Source organism: Carassius carassius, chromosome 12 (genome assembly GCF_963082965.1).
Source record: "Carassius carassius chromosome 12, fCarCar2.1, whole genome shotgun sequence".
NCBI classification, from domain to species: Eukaryota; Metazoa; Chordata; class Actinopteri; order Cypriniformes; family Cyprinidae; genus Carassius; species Carassius carassius.
The window spans coordinates 13,953,983-13,973,739 of NC_081766.1; the positions used below are offsets into that span (position 1 = coordinate 13,953,983).

A 19,757-nucleotide genomic window follows, 5' to 3' on the forward strand; every position below is an offset into this window, starting at 1 on the left:
AGCCTATACTTTCTCAAGTAGGACTAGAAAGGTTACCTGGAGTGTAGTGCTAATTAGATTCAATTTAACACATCTAGGCAGCTTTTGTGCTAAAAACGCTGCATTTTATCCTAATTAAAGTAGCGAGATGAATCTCTCACGCTCCACAAAGACAGAGCAAAAATCCAGAGAACACGAAGCTGCTTTCTGCCCTTTGTTCGTATGGAGTGAGATGCTGCTATCCATTACCTAGCCATAAACAGCTGAGACTCTCCGTCTCAGCGCCTCCCGTTGACACCCGCCTGCCTGACGGGGGCGTAGTGCTGAGAGGAGGATTTTACACAAACAACAGAGACTAAAGACAAAGCGGCGCGGAACAAAACAAAAAACACGTCGAGGTGACGGTGTGGGCACAGACTGGTGCCGCAGAAGTGTACGAAGACGGTCGGTCTGTAGGCCAGTCTGTGGCGCCGAGTCCTGGCAGGGAAGGAGCAGCCTCACGCGGTGACTCACCTTCTCTGTCAGGACAGGGGCTGCGGCATTATGCTGCGGTGAGTGTGGAACACTGATCACACCCGCCAATTACACCGAACTCAGCTCACTTTCTTCACCGTGACATACACTGTAAGCGGCACGCTTCACATGCTGCCGCCCTCGGTACAACCTGATCATGTACAAATTGGACAGTCTCAGGTTTAGTGAGCCCATAAAAAGGTGCTTTGTTCCAGATGCGCAAACAAGGGTCACTCACTGAACGCCTTCTATAATCCATCATCAGTGTGACATGTCTTAACCCAGTAACCAAGATATATTTTCAGTCTATTTATATATAGTATGCAAAAAATCATTAAAATGCAAGGTGCATTTCAGAGTGAACTCCCAGAAATGACAGCATAAATAAAACACCTGATACATTAGCCAGCAAGTTGTCTAAAGTTCCTCCTAAGGCTTTCCCCTTGTCAGTTGTTTTTAAAGCATATTTATTTGCCCCGAAAAGAGTAACAGAGCCTCTGGCAAATTAAAAAAAATTACTTTTTAAACTATAATTATAATGACATTTCATCATATTTCAATCAACGTTATGCATATATATATATATATATATATATATATATATATATATATATATATATATATATATATATATATATATATATAAATGCATAACGTTTATCGAAAAAAAAAACCGATATTTTGATAAACAGTCAAGTATTTTTTTATGTTTTGTTTTTGGCTATTTCTGTTCAGTTGGATGATATCAAGTTCATATAACCTATGCAATATATGCAATTTTTATCACAAAAGTTCTTGTCTCATAGAAGATCTCTATGATCACATGAATCTTGAGTCATTTTTTTCAGCTACGCAAAACATGATATGCAACAGCATGACTTCGTAAGCCGATACGTTTCACGCTGAGCGTTGTATGACGTTATGCGTCGATATTTCGTGGGTGTACACTGCCCTCTGCTGGAGCATGAACACATGGACACAGCCAAACCAACATGAATGCAACAGGCAGCTTGCCACTTCACGTAAAATAAAAGAAAAAAATTAATAAGAAATACAAACCTGTGATTAGTTGTTTTGTTTAATCCCATTTTGTGGTAATTGCCTCATTAACATTCACTCAAAATAGGCTAATTAATCGCATCTGTCGTGATTTAATCACGAATGTTAGTTAAGATTGTCATCTGGACTACTGTGATGAATCAGGCATAGACTATAAACAGGCAGTAGGCTCTTAATCTTATGTAACTATTTGATTTTTTTAAAGTTGAGTTTATAGAATAAGTCAATAAAGTATTTTCACTCTCTGAAAATATTTAACATGTTCTTTCAACTAGATTCTTTATTTGTTTTATTTTTCTTTAGTAGTTGGTTTTAAAAAGAATTCTAACACCACTAAACTTACATGTGTAATCGTGCTTCACACCATGTACTTTGAAATGGTAGCTCAGTCTCACGCTTCTCAGTGAGGTCATGAAAGTTTCCATTTATTTAGTTATTACTGCTTATGTCATAAAGAAATTAAAATAGGCATAGCCTCATCCTCCACCCAAAGCCTTGATCTGTGTGTTTCTTTGGAAATATGTGAGTCTTCTCCACCTACATCTATCTATCTATCTATCTATCTATCTATCTATCTATCTATCTATCTATCTATCTATCTATCTATCTATCTATCTATCTATCTATCTATCTAAACATTCACGCATGCATCTGCACATTTATCTATGTTACTAAAATGACCTGCATTTTGAAACCAAGACGTTTTATTTCTTGACCAATATTTTCCAATCCATTCAAAGAATATCATCTGATGAGGACAAGCTGCAATGTGGTTGATTGTGTAAAGTTTTTTTTTTTAGGAAACTGTGTAAACAAATCGAGCGAAAAGCATTTCTCCTGACTTATTCTCTGTTTTATACGAACCTTACGTTACACGTTTAAAAAGTTTTTTTTTTCTGATAGTAGATTCCTGTGATAGTTTACAGAAATAAAGATGTTTTCAATTGAGCTCGGAAGCTGTGTTCCTTTACACTTGGTGGGGTGTTTTTTTTTTTTTTTTTTTTTTTTTTTTTGATGACTTCTCCTACCTCCATCTACCCCCTTCTCTCGGATAGGCGGCGAACTGAACCCCTGTCCCCTGCAGACTAGAGTCCACCTTCAGTTGTCGGACTTTCTCGAACTTTGTCAAACTCTATTATCTGAAACTGCTCAACTCTTCTCGCGCTGACACTGTGCAGGCTTTAGACTCTTTTGTTTTTAGACAATGAATTTCCAGCCACCTACCCCTGGAGTAAAATTATCAGTTTTATTTATCATAAGCTTTTCTCTCGCTCATGGATATCCGTCAAGTCTGTTTCAGGGCAGCGCATATTCAGGAAACGTCCACAGGCACAGAAATAAGTAAGTTGCTCCAGAAGTGATTTTAACGTTTACAGCTTATCTTCGATGAGTAGCCTACGTTCTTGTACGATGTTCTCTGTATCTCAAGACAAATTATTCAACTCAAAACAAACTCCAAGAGTGACATTTTAATGCTGTTGTTTGGTTCTCTGATTGTGGTAAATCGCTCAAGCAGTGCAAGTAAAGAGGGCAATCGATTTATTGAACATTTCTCTGCGGTGTTTAACATTTCAGTGGTTCTTTTCAGTAGATTTTAAGAGAATATCATTTTCACTTTAAACACAGTTTTGTCACATTCACAAGTTTGCTGCCAGCCGTCAATGATTAAAATATGGTATGGAAAAAAGCTTGATAGTTTAAGTTTTTAATTTGCGATATAAAAAAAAAACCAACTGAAACTATTCCTATTTTGTTTGGTTATGTGTGTGTGTGTGTGTGTGTGTGTGTGTGTGTGTGTGTGTGTGTTTGTTTTGTAATTATTTATATATTTTTAAATCTGTGTATTGTATAGAAACTGGTGCGCTTTTATTGTCCAAAAGAACGTAAGCTGCGCAGTTCAAGGCAGCGTGGAAAGTCACGTTGAACGTGATGCCTCGCGCTGTCCCGAGCATCAGCCTGACTGTGAGCCACGAATGATGTAAGTACTCCAGAGACCAGGAGGGCCGTGTGGAACTATTGATGTCTCATGCTCCTTATGGACTCACTCGAAGACACTACACCAAATACATGCTTCACGTTAAAGGGTTTGTTCACCCAGATAGCAAATTTATGTAATTATAACTTACCCTCATGTTGTTTCAAACCCGTAAGACCTCCGTTTATCTTTGGAACACAGTTTAAGATATTTTAGATTTAGTCCGAGAGCTCTCAGTCCCTCCATTGAAGCTGTGTGTACGGTCTACTGTCCATGTCCAGAAAGGTAAGAAAAACATCATCAAAGTAGTACATGTGACATCAGAGGGTCAGTTAGAATTTTTTGACGACTTTATTCAGCATTGTCTTCTCTTCCGTGTCTGTTGTGAGAGAGAGTTCAAATCAAAGCAGTCTGGATATCCGGTTCGCGAACGAATCATTCAGTTCACCAAATCGAACGGAATCGTTTTAAACGGTTCGCATCTCTAATACGCATTAATCCACAAATGACTTAAGCTGTTAACTTTTTTAATGTGGCTGACACTCCCTCTGAGTTCAAACAAACCAATATCCCTGGGTAATACATTAACTCAAACAGTACACTGACTGAACTGCTGTAAAGAGAGAACTGAAGATGAACACCGAGCCAAGCCAGATAACGAACAAAACATTGACTCATTCACGAGTCAAGAACCATTTCTGTCAGACGCATCTGATTCGTGAACCGAGGAGCTGATGATACTGCGCATGTGTGATTCAGCATGAAGCAGACAAACACACAGGGCGTCTGAACTGAACTGATTCTTTTGGTGATTGATTCTGAACTGATTCTGTGCTGGTGTTATGAGCGCGGGTAAACCGAAGGCTTGAATCAAGGGCAATCATCGCAAATGACGCCATTATACGTCGAGCGCAAAAGAACCGGTGAACCGTTTTCTTCAAACGGTTTATTGAATCGAACTGTCCGAAAGAACTACTGGTGATCCGAAAACCGATGCAACCGGTTCTTCACTCGTAAACGAGTCAATCTATTGTTCGTTATCTGGCTCGGCTCGGTGTTCATCTTCAGTTCTCTCTTCACAGCAGTTCAGTCAGTGTACTGTTTGAGTGCATGCATTACTCCGGGATATTGGTTTGTTTGAACTCAGAGGGAGTGTCAGCCACATTAAAAAAAAGTTAACAGCTTAAGTCATTTGTGGATTAATTCGTATTAGAGATGCGAACCGTTTAAAATGATTCAGTTTGATTTAGTAAACTGAATGATTCGTTCGCAAACCGGATATCCAGCTGCTTTGTTTTGAACTCTCTCTCACAACAGACACGGAAGAGAAGACAATGCTGAATAAAGTCGTCGTTTTTGCTATTTTTGAACCAAAATGTATTTTTGATGCTTCAAAAAATTCTAACCGACCCTCTGATGTCACATGGACTACTTTGATGATGTTTTTCTTACCTTTCTGGACATGTACAGTAGACCGTTCACACAGCTTCAATGGAGGGACTGAGAGCTCTCGGACTAAATCTAAAATATCTTAAACTGTGTTCCAAAGATAAACGGAGGTTTTACGGGTTTGAAACAACATCAGGGTAAGTTATTAATTACATAAATTTGCTATCTGGGTGAACTAACCCTTTAACTAGACCAGTTGCACATTGGGTGTTAAAAGGCCACAATAATTGAGTGTGATTTCGCTTTTACGACATAAGATGCAAGAAAAAAAAGGTGTTAACATCCACTAATTTACATTTGGCCAGTTAAAAACAAACAAGGAAAAGCTTTCTGGAACGGAGTGACAGAGATTTACCCGCCCTGATCATAGCGTTCAATAACTCTGGATTTTCCAGAACAGGTTTTTTGTTTATGTTTTTCCTAGAAAGCACGTGCCCTGCTCCTACTCTGGAATGACTCAAACACAAGGAAAGTTATAGTAAACTATATCAGTGTTCAATACTAAATTTCAGCACTCTAACTGGAACCCTATTTTTTTTTTAATTACCTTTTAGTGCTTTACTTTTTTTTTTTTTTTTTTTTCGATTCTGTGGCAGTGCCAAGAGTGAGGTTCAAGATATACTCAAGTAGTTCAGTTTAGTGGGCTGGCTAAATTTCTGTTTCACATATCACTGACAGAAGATCAGTTTCGCTTATAATGTAGTAAATATTTAGATTAAAAGGCACATTGAAGATATTTGCTTAGTCCATTGAAAGTCCTAGTCTGGATTGTTATGACAGAATTATGATGTTTTATATAAAATCTTACACTATTTCACAAACTAAAGTTCATTCCAGTACCACTGCTGCCACAAGAATTTATGTAAGATGTTGTTTGCTCTAAAAAGCCATCGAGTTAGACTAGTGTTTAAATAATGGAATGAACTGGGAGGAATCGCAGTATATAAATTAAATTAAGCATCAAGATGAAATAATTATAATGGCATTGCAACATATACATACACTCAAAGCTTTTAAAGCAGCTTTTGCGTAGCCAGTTTAATAAAGATTATACTTCATTAATGAATGTTGTATGATTTCATTCTTGTAAACTGGTGTGAAGAATTTTAGGCTGCCATATGTGGCTTTGTCTAAATACTCACTTGTAATTGAAGCATTTCACCAAGAGCTCTTTTGCTGTCATCTGAAGCTAATGTGATATTAACCGTTCAACTTGCTGTTGCGAAATAACTAGAATGATTGCACTTCTAATTGCAAGATTATCCATTAGAAGTAACATTATCAACATCATTAAGTGAAGCTGAACAGACTAGTAGGGGCAGAAGACTCTTCTTATTAAACCCTCTCAGTGTGCGCAAGTTAATGCTAGCTTAAACCATTGCTTTCATCCTATAATAGGGGCAAAGCTTCATGGTCCATTACTCACATAAGTGGCTTAAGCCTTGTAAAAGATGGTGTGATCAAATCAATTTTTAAAATAAGATTGTGGAGACAAGTTGTTTCGTTTTTTTTTGTTTTTTCTTCAGATACCGTACTCGGTTTCACCCGGCTTACAAGATAGCATACAAGACTGTGACTGAGCTAGAATGGAGGTGCTGCCCAGGATATCAGGGCCCAGACTGCCGGGAACTGAAAGGCTCTCCAAATGGACAGACAGCATATCCACAATCAAATTCACAGCAGGCTCAGCATGGACAAAGTCGACATGCACAAAGTATATCAATAGGATATGTTCCAGAAATGTTTTTTATAATTTACAAATATTTAATATAAAAATAAAAAGTAATGTATTCATTTTTTTAATTAATAAAAAAATAGTTTTTTATTTTTATTTTGTTACCACAGGGCCTGAACGACGAGAAACTGGACAATATGATATCAGACAAACAGCTGACAAAACACGCATATTAGAGGAAGAAGTGCAGCGCCTCTCACAGACAGTTCTGGGTCTTCAAGCAGCCATGACAGGTATGGCTGAGAACCTGAGGACAGACTTACAGGAGGACACCAGCAAGATGCTCATTACTCTCCTCAATGACAGGACCTCACCTGACAGTGCAAGAACAGGAGGCACAGAGGAGAGTGTGGTGCATCTGGATGGCCACCAGGCAATGAGAGGCCACACCCATGGGGAAAGAGAAATGGAGACATTGTTGGCCAAGCTCAACGATATGACAGATGCTCTCAAAAGCAAAGACGAAGCTCTTGAGGAACTGCGGGGAACAGTGACAGGGCATGACGGGCAGATACGAATGCTTATGGATAGTTCCTCTCAAAGTCTACCAGTCACGGGTGCTGCAGCTCCAGATATAGACATTCTTCAGACTTATATTGATGGGAAATTTGAGAAGCTCAAGAAGGACCTTGTTGTAAACATGGAAGAAGAGATGGCCAAGCTGAAAAATGCATGTGATGAAAAGATTCAGTCTCTTCAAAAAGCATGTGAAGACGCAAAGGACAACAGCTATGTGAGCCTTACTGATCTAGTGCACAACAAGGAAGCAGAGCTTAGAAAGGAGATACGTGAGATCAGATTGGATTTGTCCATGTCAGATGGTTTATTGCGCACAAACCGGCAAACAACCATTGGAATAGATGATAGTGACTATGATGACTTGAGGAAAGAACTTTTTCGAGTGGCGGAGGCCCATCGTGTCCTTAATGCCAGAGTGGACAATGAGATAGAGCACCTGTCCTCACTGAAGATAGAAGATGTGCTCGGGTCGCGCTTAGAGGACCTGGAGGACAGGATGAACGTCACAGAGAGGAACGCAGAGACTTATTGCTTCTATGTGGATGAAAAACTTACCAAGGAAATTACGGATGAAGTAGCTATGTTACGTCAACTCCTGGACCAGAAACTCAATGCTGTGCAAGATTCGTTCACTTCCATGTTTATCGAAATGAACAACAACTCCTTCCCAGGGATGTCTAGCGGTTCTGTCAATGCACTGCAAATTCAAGTTAATGCTAACAGGCATCTTATAAATGGCTTGGAGGACAAGTATAATGCAATTGGGCAGATATGCTCAACCGACTGCAAAACCAACCTACCCACTGATTCCAAAAAGCCAGAAGGTCTGGATAGTCTTGTAAAGGACGTTAGACTCTGCAGAAATGATCTGGATGTCTTACGTTCTGATTTTGTGAACAACACAGCAAGGCTTCATGCATTAGAGGATACTGTTAGAATGTCACCTGAGAAACAGTTCGTTAATGCACATATACAGGACACCCACAAAAGAATTTATGCTTTGACTGACAATGTTAATGGGTTGACTGGAGCTGTAACGGGATTGGGAGACAAAGTTAGCAAATTTAACCAAGACCTTCTCACTTTGAACTCCACGTGTTGCCAGCAGGTAAGCAGTTCCCCCCTTTGGGTAGAAACTGGTAAACCAAGCCTCAACCAGATTGAGGAGATAAAAGACCAAGTGGATGCACTGAAGGCTCGAGTGACCACGGAATTGAGCGTGTGTAAGTTCAACACAGCTGGAGTAGCTGAGGGTGTCTCAGCAGTGGACGACAGGGTGACTGCTCTTGAGAAGATCTGTGGAAGGCTTGACAGTGAGAGGAACAATATCCAGGGTCATTCAGGGGAATTGGAGAGGAAGGTGGCACAGATGAACAGCACTCTGGGCAGTCATTCAGGAGCAATCACAGCTCTTCAAAACTCCCTTCTGAATTTTCAGAGTCAGCTAGCAGGAATGGCTAGGCAAATTCATAAGGACCATACTAGAAAAGAACAAGGTAAGCTTTCAGATGTTAATGGCAGAATGAGGGAGCCACAGAAACATGTTTTTATGTTTTATACTGGTTAGTGTTGGAAAATAGAAACTGAATTAACTGAAAGTCAGTATACTGAACCAATAAGGGGATACATACTCATGATGAGTCATGAGTGATATATTATTAATTAACTGAAATGCTAAAATGTGTAATTCACATTACTTTGGTCTCTATCTGTACATTTTAACCCATTTCTAAAAAATATCACAGTACATATGTTGTCTTAGTGTTCGGTGGTTTTATAAATGGAGGAGTTGTGTGGTCTTTTTTGCCCAGCTTACTCCATCTGTAACATTTAGAACTGATAAATGTGAGTACATTTGTAGATATATCTGGTACCCATTAAGCTCCAAAGGCAACTTACGGGCCTCAGGAGGTGATGAATTCCCATACCCCTCTGCAGATGTTCAGCTATGAGACAGCTGTGATGTCACTAGAGAACGCACATTCTCTTAAACTACCGTTTAAGGGTGGAGGTCCGTCTCTTGCAGAAACAAAAGTCATTTTCCCAAGTACTGTGGCTAAACAGTAACTGTCCTAAAATGAAGTGGCCTAAGATAGGCCTATATATATGGGACTTTAAGGGACTATAATGGACTTTGACATGCTCAATAGATGTGTCGTTTAACCTCAAACAAAGAATAAAAAAAGTGTTGCAGTAAATTAAAAAATAAAAACTTCTGGACAGAAGACTGTAGTAAAAAGCATTAATTATTTTGCAGTGCAGTAACCACATCATAGAATATACATACATTGTGAAACAGATTGTGCAACCAGTTTGGTTTAATTCCCAAACAGATTACTCTTATAATCCGGTTCATTTCTTTTTAGTGAATTAAAAGCATATTGCGCAACATGTAGACCGACTTCTTTCAAATGACTCTTTTCAGTCGGTTCTTTGCAGTGAATCAAAAGCATACAGTTCAACCCGCATAGTCCCACTCCTGAACAAATGATTCTTATGAGCCGGTTGGTTTTAGTGAGTCAAAATTATACAGCACAACCTGTGTAGACTGCCAAACGAATGACATTTACATTTAGTCAAATTTTATTTTATTTTTTATCTAAAGTGACTTTCAAACTCTTTGACTCTTTATGAGCCGGATCTATTTAATGAATCAGACATATACAGATGAACTATGAGACTTAAATCACTAATTGCTGACAGGTTTTTGATATGCCAACATGTAGATACATACGAGTTAAAAAAATGAATGAAATGTTATCTCAGATTGTGTTTGTTTAGTGTTGTGGTTTAATATTTAGTATAGTAATAAGGACAATTACTGGACTGCATTCAAGTAATAAAATAAATAATTATTCAACCATTAATGAACTGGGATCATTAAAAGGAATCCACTGATTTATTCTCGATTCCTATCACTACTTTTAGGACATGATGCAGTTAAAACTTTCAAGTCACAAACACAATAGACCTTATCCCTGAATAGCTTCAGTATTGCTCAAACTCTTTGGCTGCTGATTATGGCAGAGGCACATTGCACAATACTGGAATGGCCCATCTAGCTCTGTGACAAAGCGACCACCAAACTCTGTTTCTCTGGTAATTTACTGTAATAGCTCTTCATTAGGTTATTTTTTCCATATTTCAGGGCATCAGTTAAGCCTGGGAATGTTTGACGGCTTAATAAAAACACCCTCAACTCATGTTGATTCATTTTTCTATGCCGCGAATCAGGCATCTTCAGAAAACTTCTCTGTTTGCTATGGAGACAATAGCTATGGAGACTTAATTTCAGTTCTTGAATTCATCTCGATCCATTTCCATGTTCTGTGGAAACAGTTGCAAGACAATGACGTTGTTTGGTGTTCTACTGATACCCCCAAAATTGGATATGAACTTTGAATAGTGTCCCTTTCCTCCCCACACTCTTATCAGCAGTGTCCTCACTGATGTCAGAGGATGTCAAGGAAGCTCTTTCCTGCTCTCACCAAATGTGTTTCTACTCTTGATTTACTTTATGTAATATCGTGTGAAGACATAAACAGGCTTTTAAGTGCGGAACTTGAAGGTATTCCCAGCTGGTTTTGGTTAAAGTTTCTCTCTCTGGGTCCGGGAACCCATGTGGAAGCGCTCTGATTGGATTAAGCTAAAATTGAGAGGTGTGGTCATAACAGCAGGGTCCAGCTTTAGTGGTTTAGTTTTCTTTTAATTTTCTTCCAGCTTTTAGTGGTTTCATTTTCGTGTTTGTGTTCATGTTTCCATGCACAAAATCACCACACCCCACAGAGCTTTTTGCTCTCCAGTCTCGAAATTGTCAACAGAAAGACCATTCGGATCCGGTCTACCATTCATAAGCTAAATATGTTTTTAAATATTGCTCTCCACTTCAGTTGAGTGTTTCTGAGTTATTAAACCCACAGCTTTGAGTCTCTACATCCAGTATTTATAATCAGCATGTCCTTGATTTACCTGATTTGTGTTGCTGCCTTTAGGCATTATGCATGTGATGAGTCTGTTATTTGCTCAGAACGCCAAACAGACTTGTGGGAAACACACAGATAGATGCCTATTATCCTTTGGGAGATGTAGTGTATGATTTGGGCAGCAACGTAAATGTAGACAAACAGTCCTGACGCAGGATTTTAGTCCATTTTGCCAGAAAGAGTTAATTAGCTTAGAAATGAGTCCATGAGACTCAAGCTCGACCCCTCTTTTCAATCACGTCCTACTACAGCCACTCGCATTCAGAGTCCAAATAGACCCTAATGTCAAGAATGACGCATTACAGTTCTCAATTAAGACAGCAGCATCTGGTAAGACAAGAAAGTTTTTTTTTTCTCACATCGCTGTTGAAAAGCTTGTAACCCACTGACAGCAAAAAGGGATTAAAAAGAAAAAATGTGAGGTTTTGTTAAAGAGTGTGAATGTGCAAGATCTTTAGGCCTGGAAGTGTGAGCTGATTTTTTTTCCTCATTAGAATCCAAGCTGATAGTAGCTCATAAAGACCGAAAGCAATTGATAAATAAGCTACACTGCGAAGGTCCGAAACACTTGAATTGAACATTAAAGATCGTTGTGGTGTTTTATTTAGAAGCATGGGCTTGAGCACTTTGGCAAAGTTTGGCTGAAATCAAAGGCTAACAGGTTTTATACTATGGCTTAAATGCCATTAAAATGCTTTATAGATGCTTTCAAAAAGAGTGCTTTTCCTATAACCTTAGATTTCTGTGTTCGGGTCAATGATCATTGTCTACTGAAAGGACAGTTGACCCACGAGGTCTGTCATCAATTACTTCAAAATATATGCTATTATGTGTATTTAAGAAAGTTGTACAGCTTTTGAATGACATGCAGGTGTAACGGAGGCCAGCGAGTAAGTGCTGTGCAGGTAAACCTCATTTAGCCTCCTTGTTAGTGCGTCTGCCTCCCATGCCGGAGACCCGGGTTTGAGGCCCACTTGGAGCGAGTGCGAGGTGTGGCGGTGAGGACCCGGGAAAGAGGGGTTGCACCTGCAAGTAAATGATGACAGATTCTTTTTAAATATATTTATTTGGGGGAGGTGGGAGGGGGGTGGTATGGGTCATGTAGTTCATCTACTTATTTAAAAACACTAAAGGGTCAGGAATATTTCACTGCCTGCGTTCCATTCCGTCTCGCGCAGAACCGTGTCCAGACAGCTTTTAAAGTATAGTCAGCCACGGAGGAGCTCGGCACATGCGCAGTATCACCTATACTTGACTCACTCCGTCTCAACATTTACCTCGCACCTGATAATGAGATTTATCCAATAATCAGATTACGAAGTTTACCTCATGTAAACACAATACTTTGATCAAATTGATGCGATTAAGCACTAGAATTGTAGTAAATGTGACGTTTCCCAATTTTTCTCAATTTATTTGTACTTTAAGAATGTCCACAATAAAGAAAATGAAAAACCTTTTTAAAAATATCTAAAGCACGTATCAAGTATTTGGTCAAATAAATTCAGCATTTGTGAGCATAAGAGATCTCCTTTAAAAACATAAAAAATGGGTCTTTTATCCTAAATCTCTTTCATTTTTGCAGGACTGCCTGTTCAGCAGAAGAGTCCCGTGTCTGCCCCTTACATTCGAGCTCCAACACAACCCATGAGACCATACGTTCCTCACATCCACATACCTTTGATCATACCACATAGAACAGTGCCAGTCCCCACTGGTCGTCCTCATGTGCACCAGCCACACATCCCACACCAGCCCTACTTCCCTCAGCCACCAGGCAGCCCCAGGCATCCCAACCACCCTGTACAACCCCACCAACCTGTCGTACACCAGCCAGTGGTGGTCTCAGGGCAAGCTGGCCCACCTGGGTATGGACGCAGGGTCACAGTCAGACGGGATCAAAGCTCTGAGAACTCAAAAACACGTTTGAAAGGATTTGCCAGTGCTCCAGGTATGAAGTAGAATTAAACATATTAATTTTAGGAAGCTCATGCTTGAATTGTCAAAACTATTTGATTTTTTTTCTCTTCCATAGGTTATTCTCCTGTCAATCCTGTATCATATAATACCAAACAATCTCATACAGAAGGTAGCTTTTCTTTATTTTCAGTGTTTGCTTTATAACATAGGGTGAATACTAGTAAAGTGGGACACTTTGTGATCATTTATATTCTGCATACTTTTTTATTATGATCCAAATGTCTTAGCCGCTCATATGATACTATTCTAAATAGCTTAGGAGCTCTACTATACTATAGACAATAAAAAAGAAAGAAACATTAAACACAGGATGGATGACTCTTCTTCAAACACACAATGACCCCAAACCACATTTTTCAAGGCGCTACTGTCAAACTGGGACACCTTTATTGGCAAACTGGGACACTTAAAACACATTCAATTGTTATTCAAGTGTAGGCCTTATAAATTAAATACACAATAAAAATATAAACAACAATATAAACAACAACAACAATAATATAAACATCACTTTTTTAAGAAGGGGTGCAGGTACAGCAGATTCAACCCACCCCCTCCCTCGCCTGCCCAAATTTTTTTATATTGGGTTAAATTTATTTCATACAAATTTAATAATAAAAAAAGTAACCTTCATTAACATCTCTTCTTGTAAGAATGAATTGATTGCACACATTTCTGTCTAGTCTGTCGGTCTCCATGTCCTCTTTGCTTCACGATATTTCTGTGCGTGAGAAAATGGATGTGTGGCGTGAGAGCGTGTGAAAAGTGTTAATTGCGTGAGTCTCACGGTGAATGTGTGAGAGTTGGCATAGTTTAAGTCAGTCTTTGTTGAAATATCTAGCTAACTAACTAAATGTATGAGGGACAAATAAAAAGGGAACTCAATTCCTCAATTAGAATGACTTGAATGGCTGTTCACAATATGCTATTGGCAAACTGGGACAGTGTCAAAATCGCATAAAAAACCCCCCAAGAAGATTAATATGAATGTGATTTTTAAAAATTCTGATTCACCATTACATCCTATAACAAAATATATAACAATTACAAATGATCCATGAGTTGTTTTATTTTTATAACCTTAACATTATTTACCTCAGAATGCTATGCGTCACTAGGCCCTTTTTAGGGGGGCTTCAGTCCCCCTAAACTTCTGCCCAGCCCCCCTAAAACAATATTTGATTAATACATTTTTGATCGCTTCAGTCCCCTTTAAAAAAACTCATTTGAAACGGCGGCAAGCTGCGTCAAGTTTCGGCTCCTCCCCTTTTCTGAGTCTGCTTGGATTTAGCGCATTTTTCAATCTGCAGGGGCGCCGAGCAGAGCGAACATCAGAGAGCTCAAGGTGTGTGTCGTGTGTGCGTGCATTTATTGATAGATTGCTAATGCTATGATATTACATCTGCATCGGTGCAGTTCTTTGTCATAAATGCATTGCAGTTTACATAATGTAATGTTACTGGAGCATTGGGAGCACACGGGACGGCTCGGTTTCTCATCCAATACCAATACGTTTCGCTGCGTTCACCTTCAGCCCTTGTGTGATAGTTGTTTTTTATTCCTACAAAAATTAATTGATTAACACGCATGAAAACATACTTTAGATTCAGAAAGCGATCATGCTTTATTTTCATTTACTTTTTAAAATTACAGACCTATTATTATGTATTTTGACATTACATTATGCAGCCATGCACAGAAATGATTAAAGACACACATCATTGTCTGAAAGCACTAGATGGCCCAGAGAGAGAATGTGGAGTTATTTTGTTTTGTATTATTAAATATAGTTTTGTATTAAAGGGTAACTAAACCCCTGGTCAAGGCCTGACTCCACCCACTGGCAATGTTTGAAAAATGCTGAAAAGTGGGCAGATCACAGCGGAGATAGAGGGGACGAACCTAGGGCGGGGCTGAGCGAGTGCGGCGTGAACCTGAGACCCACAGTGATGGATTGATTGACAGCTGCTGTCAGAGACGCTAAAATGGAGAGTGACTGTAATGACGCAAGTAGCTTTGCAACAGAGCGATCATTTGAAGTAGAGGACTTTTCTCCCACACCTTCACCTTAAGTGGAGGATGTCGAGGTGTTTGTTCATATCAATTCGAGCCGCTGGCTCAAACTGCGGTCTTAACTCCCGCACTGCGTCGCTTTTCAGCGTGAGCTGTGTGGATAAGCCCATTTCCACCTCCATTGCGTTGGAGAAGCAATCCCGCGTAAAATACAGTTTGCACACTCCAACTCTATAGGCGGGAACTCGCAGTCTTCCAGGCCAAGTGCATGCAACCAGCAACACTACACCTACGTACCATCCTGACCACTGTACTAAATACAGATAAATCTACACCAACTTGAAGCTATCCTAACTGATGCAATACTATGCTACTAATTAACTGTGCTTCTAACAATACTAACATTACACTAAAAACTATGCTAATTTACTACATAGGCTACACAAAATAATCTAAATAACTATATAATTGCTATGCTAAATAGATGCTATAATAGTCTATCCTGGTCGTTTTCAATAATCGCAATTCCAACTCCCGACTCACTACAGTGATTTTGACAGAAAAGATGCTTTTATACTGCCAAGGGCGTGGTAGCTCGTACCAAGGGGCGTGGTGAGCTGGAAACAGCTTACGTCTCTTGCCACCGCAACATCCAATAGGAAAAATCAACTGCAGTAGCCACCGTTCAACCTGAAGAGGGCAGCACTCAGACGTTTTTACACCATATATTGTAGAATTAAAACACTTTATACTCAAATGTCCAAAAAGTTACTCGAATCAATGAACAGCACAAATAAAGCCCCATTCTTATAGATCATTAACTAAAAAAAGTTGGTTTAGGGTTTAGTTATTCTTTAAGTAATAATGAATCAGGAGGAGTGTCATGATACATAAATTAGAGTAAGCGTAGAGTAAAGGGATTTTTGATTTTCTTGATTTATACTATTTATACTAGATTTGTATACTTGATTTATAGAAGTGGCAAATTGATAATTCATGTTGTTATTTTTAATAAATAGAAATAAATATAGAACAGATTAATCATATTGCCAATAGACAATTACATTAATACATGGTTTGTCTATATTCTTAATGAATATTAGCTGGTTAGTTAAAATACTTAAAAGACATCAATTTTCATGGGGTGACTTTATGAATATCCAACCGTATTGTTGATTATAAAGGCTAAAAAGCTAAAAAACTAAAATAATTTATATTTCATTGTAGATGGCTATACGAAATTTTTTCTTGTCGTGCGGGAGTAGGTCTGCAAATGAGCAACAGTCAGGTGAGAATAGAACGTAGACAGCCTCTCACACACACAATACCACTGTGTTCCCAAGATTCATTTCAGTCATTGAACCCTGATATTGTTTTAATTGTCCGCCAATTCCCTGTACATTTTATAAGAAAAAGCAGTGGTATCGTCAAAGGAAAAAAATTTAAACCTATCTGAGGTTTGTATGTGAGCATAGAAATGCAAACAGTAAAATGTTGTGTTTGTACTGGAAACATGTGTGCGTGTGTTTGTACAGTGAATGAATCAGGAGGTCTTCATTGTAAAAAAAAAAAAAAATCAACATTCCCTATTTTCTAGTGGTCACATCAAATAACTATTTTTTTATTACAGTGTTGTATATGGCTCAGTCAGTACTCCTACTCCCATATATGAAATACAGGGAATACAATGGAATAGTGGATTGCAGTAAGGTTAGTAGCATACCACCCTACCCTAATAATATTTAATATTTAAATAATATTCAAATAATATTTTTTTAATCATACCCTTATTGGGGGCTGAGCCCCCCTAAAATCAAAATCCTAGAATCGCCCCTGTCCATGTAAAGGTATAAATTATTAAGCTTAACAGTCCCACTTTACCCATTGTCCCACTTTACCAGTATTCACCCTATTTTTCATGAGATTATCATTTATAGAATAATGACTATTAATTCTCATTATAGCTGCCCATGTTCCATGGAATCCTGCATATCAAAGACCCATTGCAACTCCAGGTAACAAGTTAAAGTCTAACGAAGTAATTTCAAATTAATTTAAAAATTATATTGTACCATTCACCACATATGAAAGGAGTCCAAAATTAACACTTGCCAAGTGCAAACTGCAAGTTAAAAAATGGCTTTGGAGAGTTCCTTCTCATGGTCTCATAACTTTATTAGGAACTGCAACATAACACATGGGAAAGTGGAAAAGTCTGACCTTCACTGATGAAAGTGATGTGTATGATTCATATAAAAGACATACAGTCAAGAATACTTTAGGTTACTAACATATCTCCAGTTCTCTGATAACACAAAGTGAGGTATATCACTATGGGAACGCCCCAGGCATGACCGACTGTGGAAACACCAGTGACACCATGCAGTGGTTATGGAGTCCCACCTCCCTGTAAGACAATGAGGGCAATAATGAGATACCTCACTAGTAACCTAAAGTTCTCCTTCTAACATTCGTTTGATATCTCACTATGGGATATAGATAACTCCTGTATTGCCGATATGCTGACAAAGCAGACTAAAGATGAATATCATCCAAATTAAACCTCTAAACCTCTTTTTTGTTGTGCAGTTTGGAAGAAAAACGTAAATCTTTTCAGAAAAAAATACTGCAAATTACATTTTCATGGCCAATGAAAATATTTACTGACAAATACATTTTCTCAAATCACTCCCCATTGGCAGGATGTGGCAAAGTTAATTTTGGACTTTTGTGTGTAATGATCAAATCATACTTTTCAAACATGTGATGTCTCTTCATCGCAATAGTGTCACAGCAGAACTCCTTGACGGATCCATTTTCTTTCTCTGCTGGCCTCACACGGCAGATGTTTTCAGGGGACTTCGGAATCATTAATTTTGATAGAGTGCTAGTCAATGATGGAGGCCACTATAACCCTCAGACAGGTAAAACAAAACCCTCAAACTCTTTTACTAATGTTGAGTGGTTCCCAATAGGTTTTACTTCAAGAATCAGATTTATTAACAGTTTTTAGAGGTTCCCAATATGGGCTTTCAGTATATATTTTGATAAGTAAAAAATATTATTCAGTATATATTTTGATAAGTAAAAATTGATAGCCTGAATGTACTGTAAGTCGCTTTGGATAAAAGCGTCTGCTAAATGCATTAATTTATTTAATTTATATATCCCATATCTTATTTGGTCACGATGTTGCTCCACCCTCTCCATAGGGATCTTCAGGGTGCCCACGAATGGACGTTATCTTGTGACTGCCGTTCTAACAGCTCCACAGGGTGAGCATGCAGAAGCCGTGCTCTCAGTGTCCAATCGCAGTGTGCAGAAGTTGGACACAGCAGGTTACTGGAGTGGCCACCCACGGCTATCCCGAGATCAGTGTGCATGTGGGGGGTCTGCGTCCTTCAGCCTCATCCTCCCACTACGGCAAGGTGACACCGTGGCTTTGGTCCGCACCGCCGGGAAGTTGGCGATCTCTGAATCTAGAGAGATCCTCTCCACCTTCAGCGCTATATTCCTCTACTCCCCTCAAGCCAAGAGATAACCCCGCCACTGAGAGGGGTGCTAACCTGACTTGACGCAAGTCTAACCATTCACAATGCTGCCTCATTTACAAAGGTGTGGTCACATTTTCAAAATGTATTTTTTCAAAAGGCATATTGGTGTGGCCAGCTTGAATCCACTGCGAAATCTGCACAGGAATGACTTCCCAACCACGTGGAATACTATTGATATCTCTGGAATTTGTTTTTTTGCAAAGATTTACTGACCAACAGTATATGTGACCACACCTTAAGACTATGCAATAGTTTGGCTTTTGTTATTTATCAAAAACACAATACTGAGTTACTTCGATTTTTAAAGGTGGAATGTGTTTGAGGTGGTAAAATATCAAACACAAATGCGCCTTCAATTTGTTGCCAAAGAAACAGCATACTTTACCATTAGATTTTAGTAGTATATTTCCTCCAGTCTATATAATTTTTGAAATTATGATTTAAAAAAATATCTTTAAAATGTAAAAGTTTATATATTTTTTACAACATTAAATTAAATGCATATTTTTTAAAATCTTTTACAACTGGTTCAACAGTTAGTTTGAATAATCACTTCTTTTACAGCCAATATTTTTATCTATAAAATAATTAAATAAATGAACTACCGTGATTTCATGGCATAGGATGTTTTTTTCCAAATGATAAAAATATGCACAGCTGCATTGCAAAATTGATTTAGCGCATTTTGTTTTAAATGCACTTTTGGTGAGATGATAATAAAAATAAAAAAGATAGATAGGCCTACTGTAAAAGACACATTTGGGTTTGTAAATTAAAAACGGATCGGTTGTCTTCTGCAATAAGCCTACATTATTTCACATATAAAAAAAATGTTAAATGTAAAAACAAATATTTTACTCACAAATATATATATATTGGTGCCACATATTAAACTTACACTAAACACACCCCGAAGACTTTTCTTATTATGTGAAGCAATTTAATTTACATATGATTGTGACATACTGTATTAGCACAACTTATCAGTGCAATAATTT

At 38.5% G+C, this 19,757-nt stretch overlaps 1 protein-coding gene across 1 annotated transcript; it reads left to right on the forward strand.

Annotated features, from left to right (window-relative positions):
* The first annotated feature begins 2,564 nt into the window (after positions 1-2,564).
* On the forward strand, positions 2,565-19,415 carry LOC132154867 (EMILIN-2-like). The gene is made up of 9 exons (XM_059563583.1): positions 2,565-2,892; positions 3,404-3,529; positions 6,502-6,689; positions 6,821-8,725; positions 12,798-13,163; positions 13,248-13,301; positions 17,170-17,220; positions 17,992-18,129; positions 18,418-19,415. Exons 1-9 carry the CDS (start codon positions 2,756-2,758, stop codon positions 18,744-18,746), a joined length of 3,294 nt encoding a protein of 1,097 aa, XP_059419566.1. The 5' UTR covers positions 2,565-2,755; the 3' UTR covers positions 18,747-19,415.
* Positions 19,416-19,757: the final 342 nt, after the last annotated feature.

Bases quoted from the DNA above. Each gene is read 5' to 3' on its own strand.
- LOC132154867 (XM_059563583.1), top strand. From the start codon at position 2,756: ATGAATTTCCAGCCACCTACCCCTGGAGTAAAATTATCAGTTTTATTT. The intron at 3,530-6,501 runs GTAAGTACTCCA...TTTTTTCTTCAG, and splicing joins GACTGTGAGCCACGAATGAT to ATACCGTACTCGGTTTCACC. The intron at 13,302-17,169 runs GTAGCTTTTCTT...TTCTCATTATAG, and splicing joins CAAACAATCTCATACAGAAG to CTGCCCATGTTCCATGGAAT.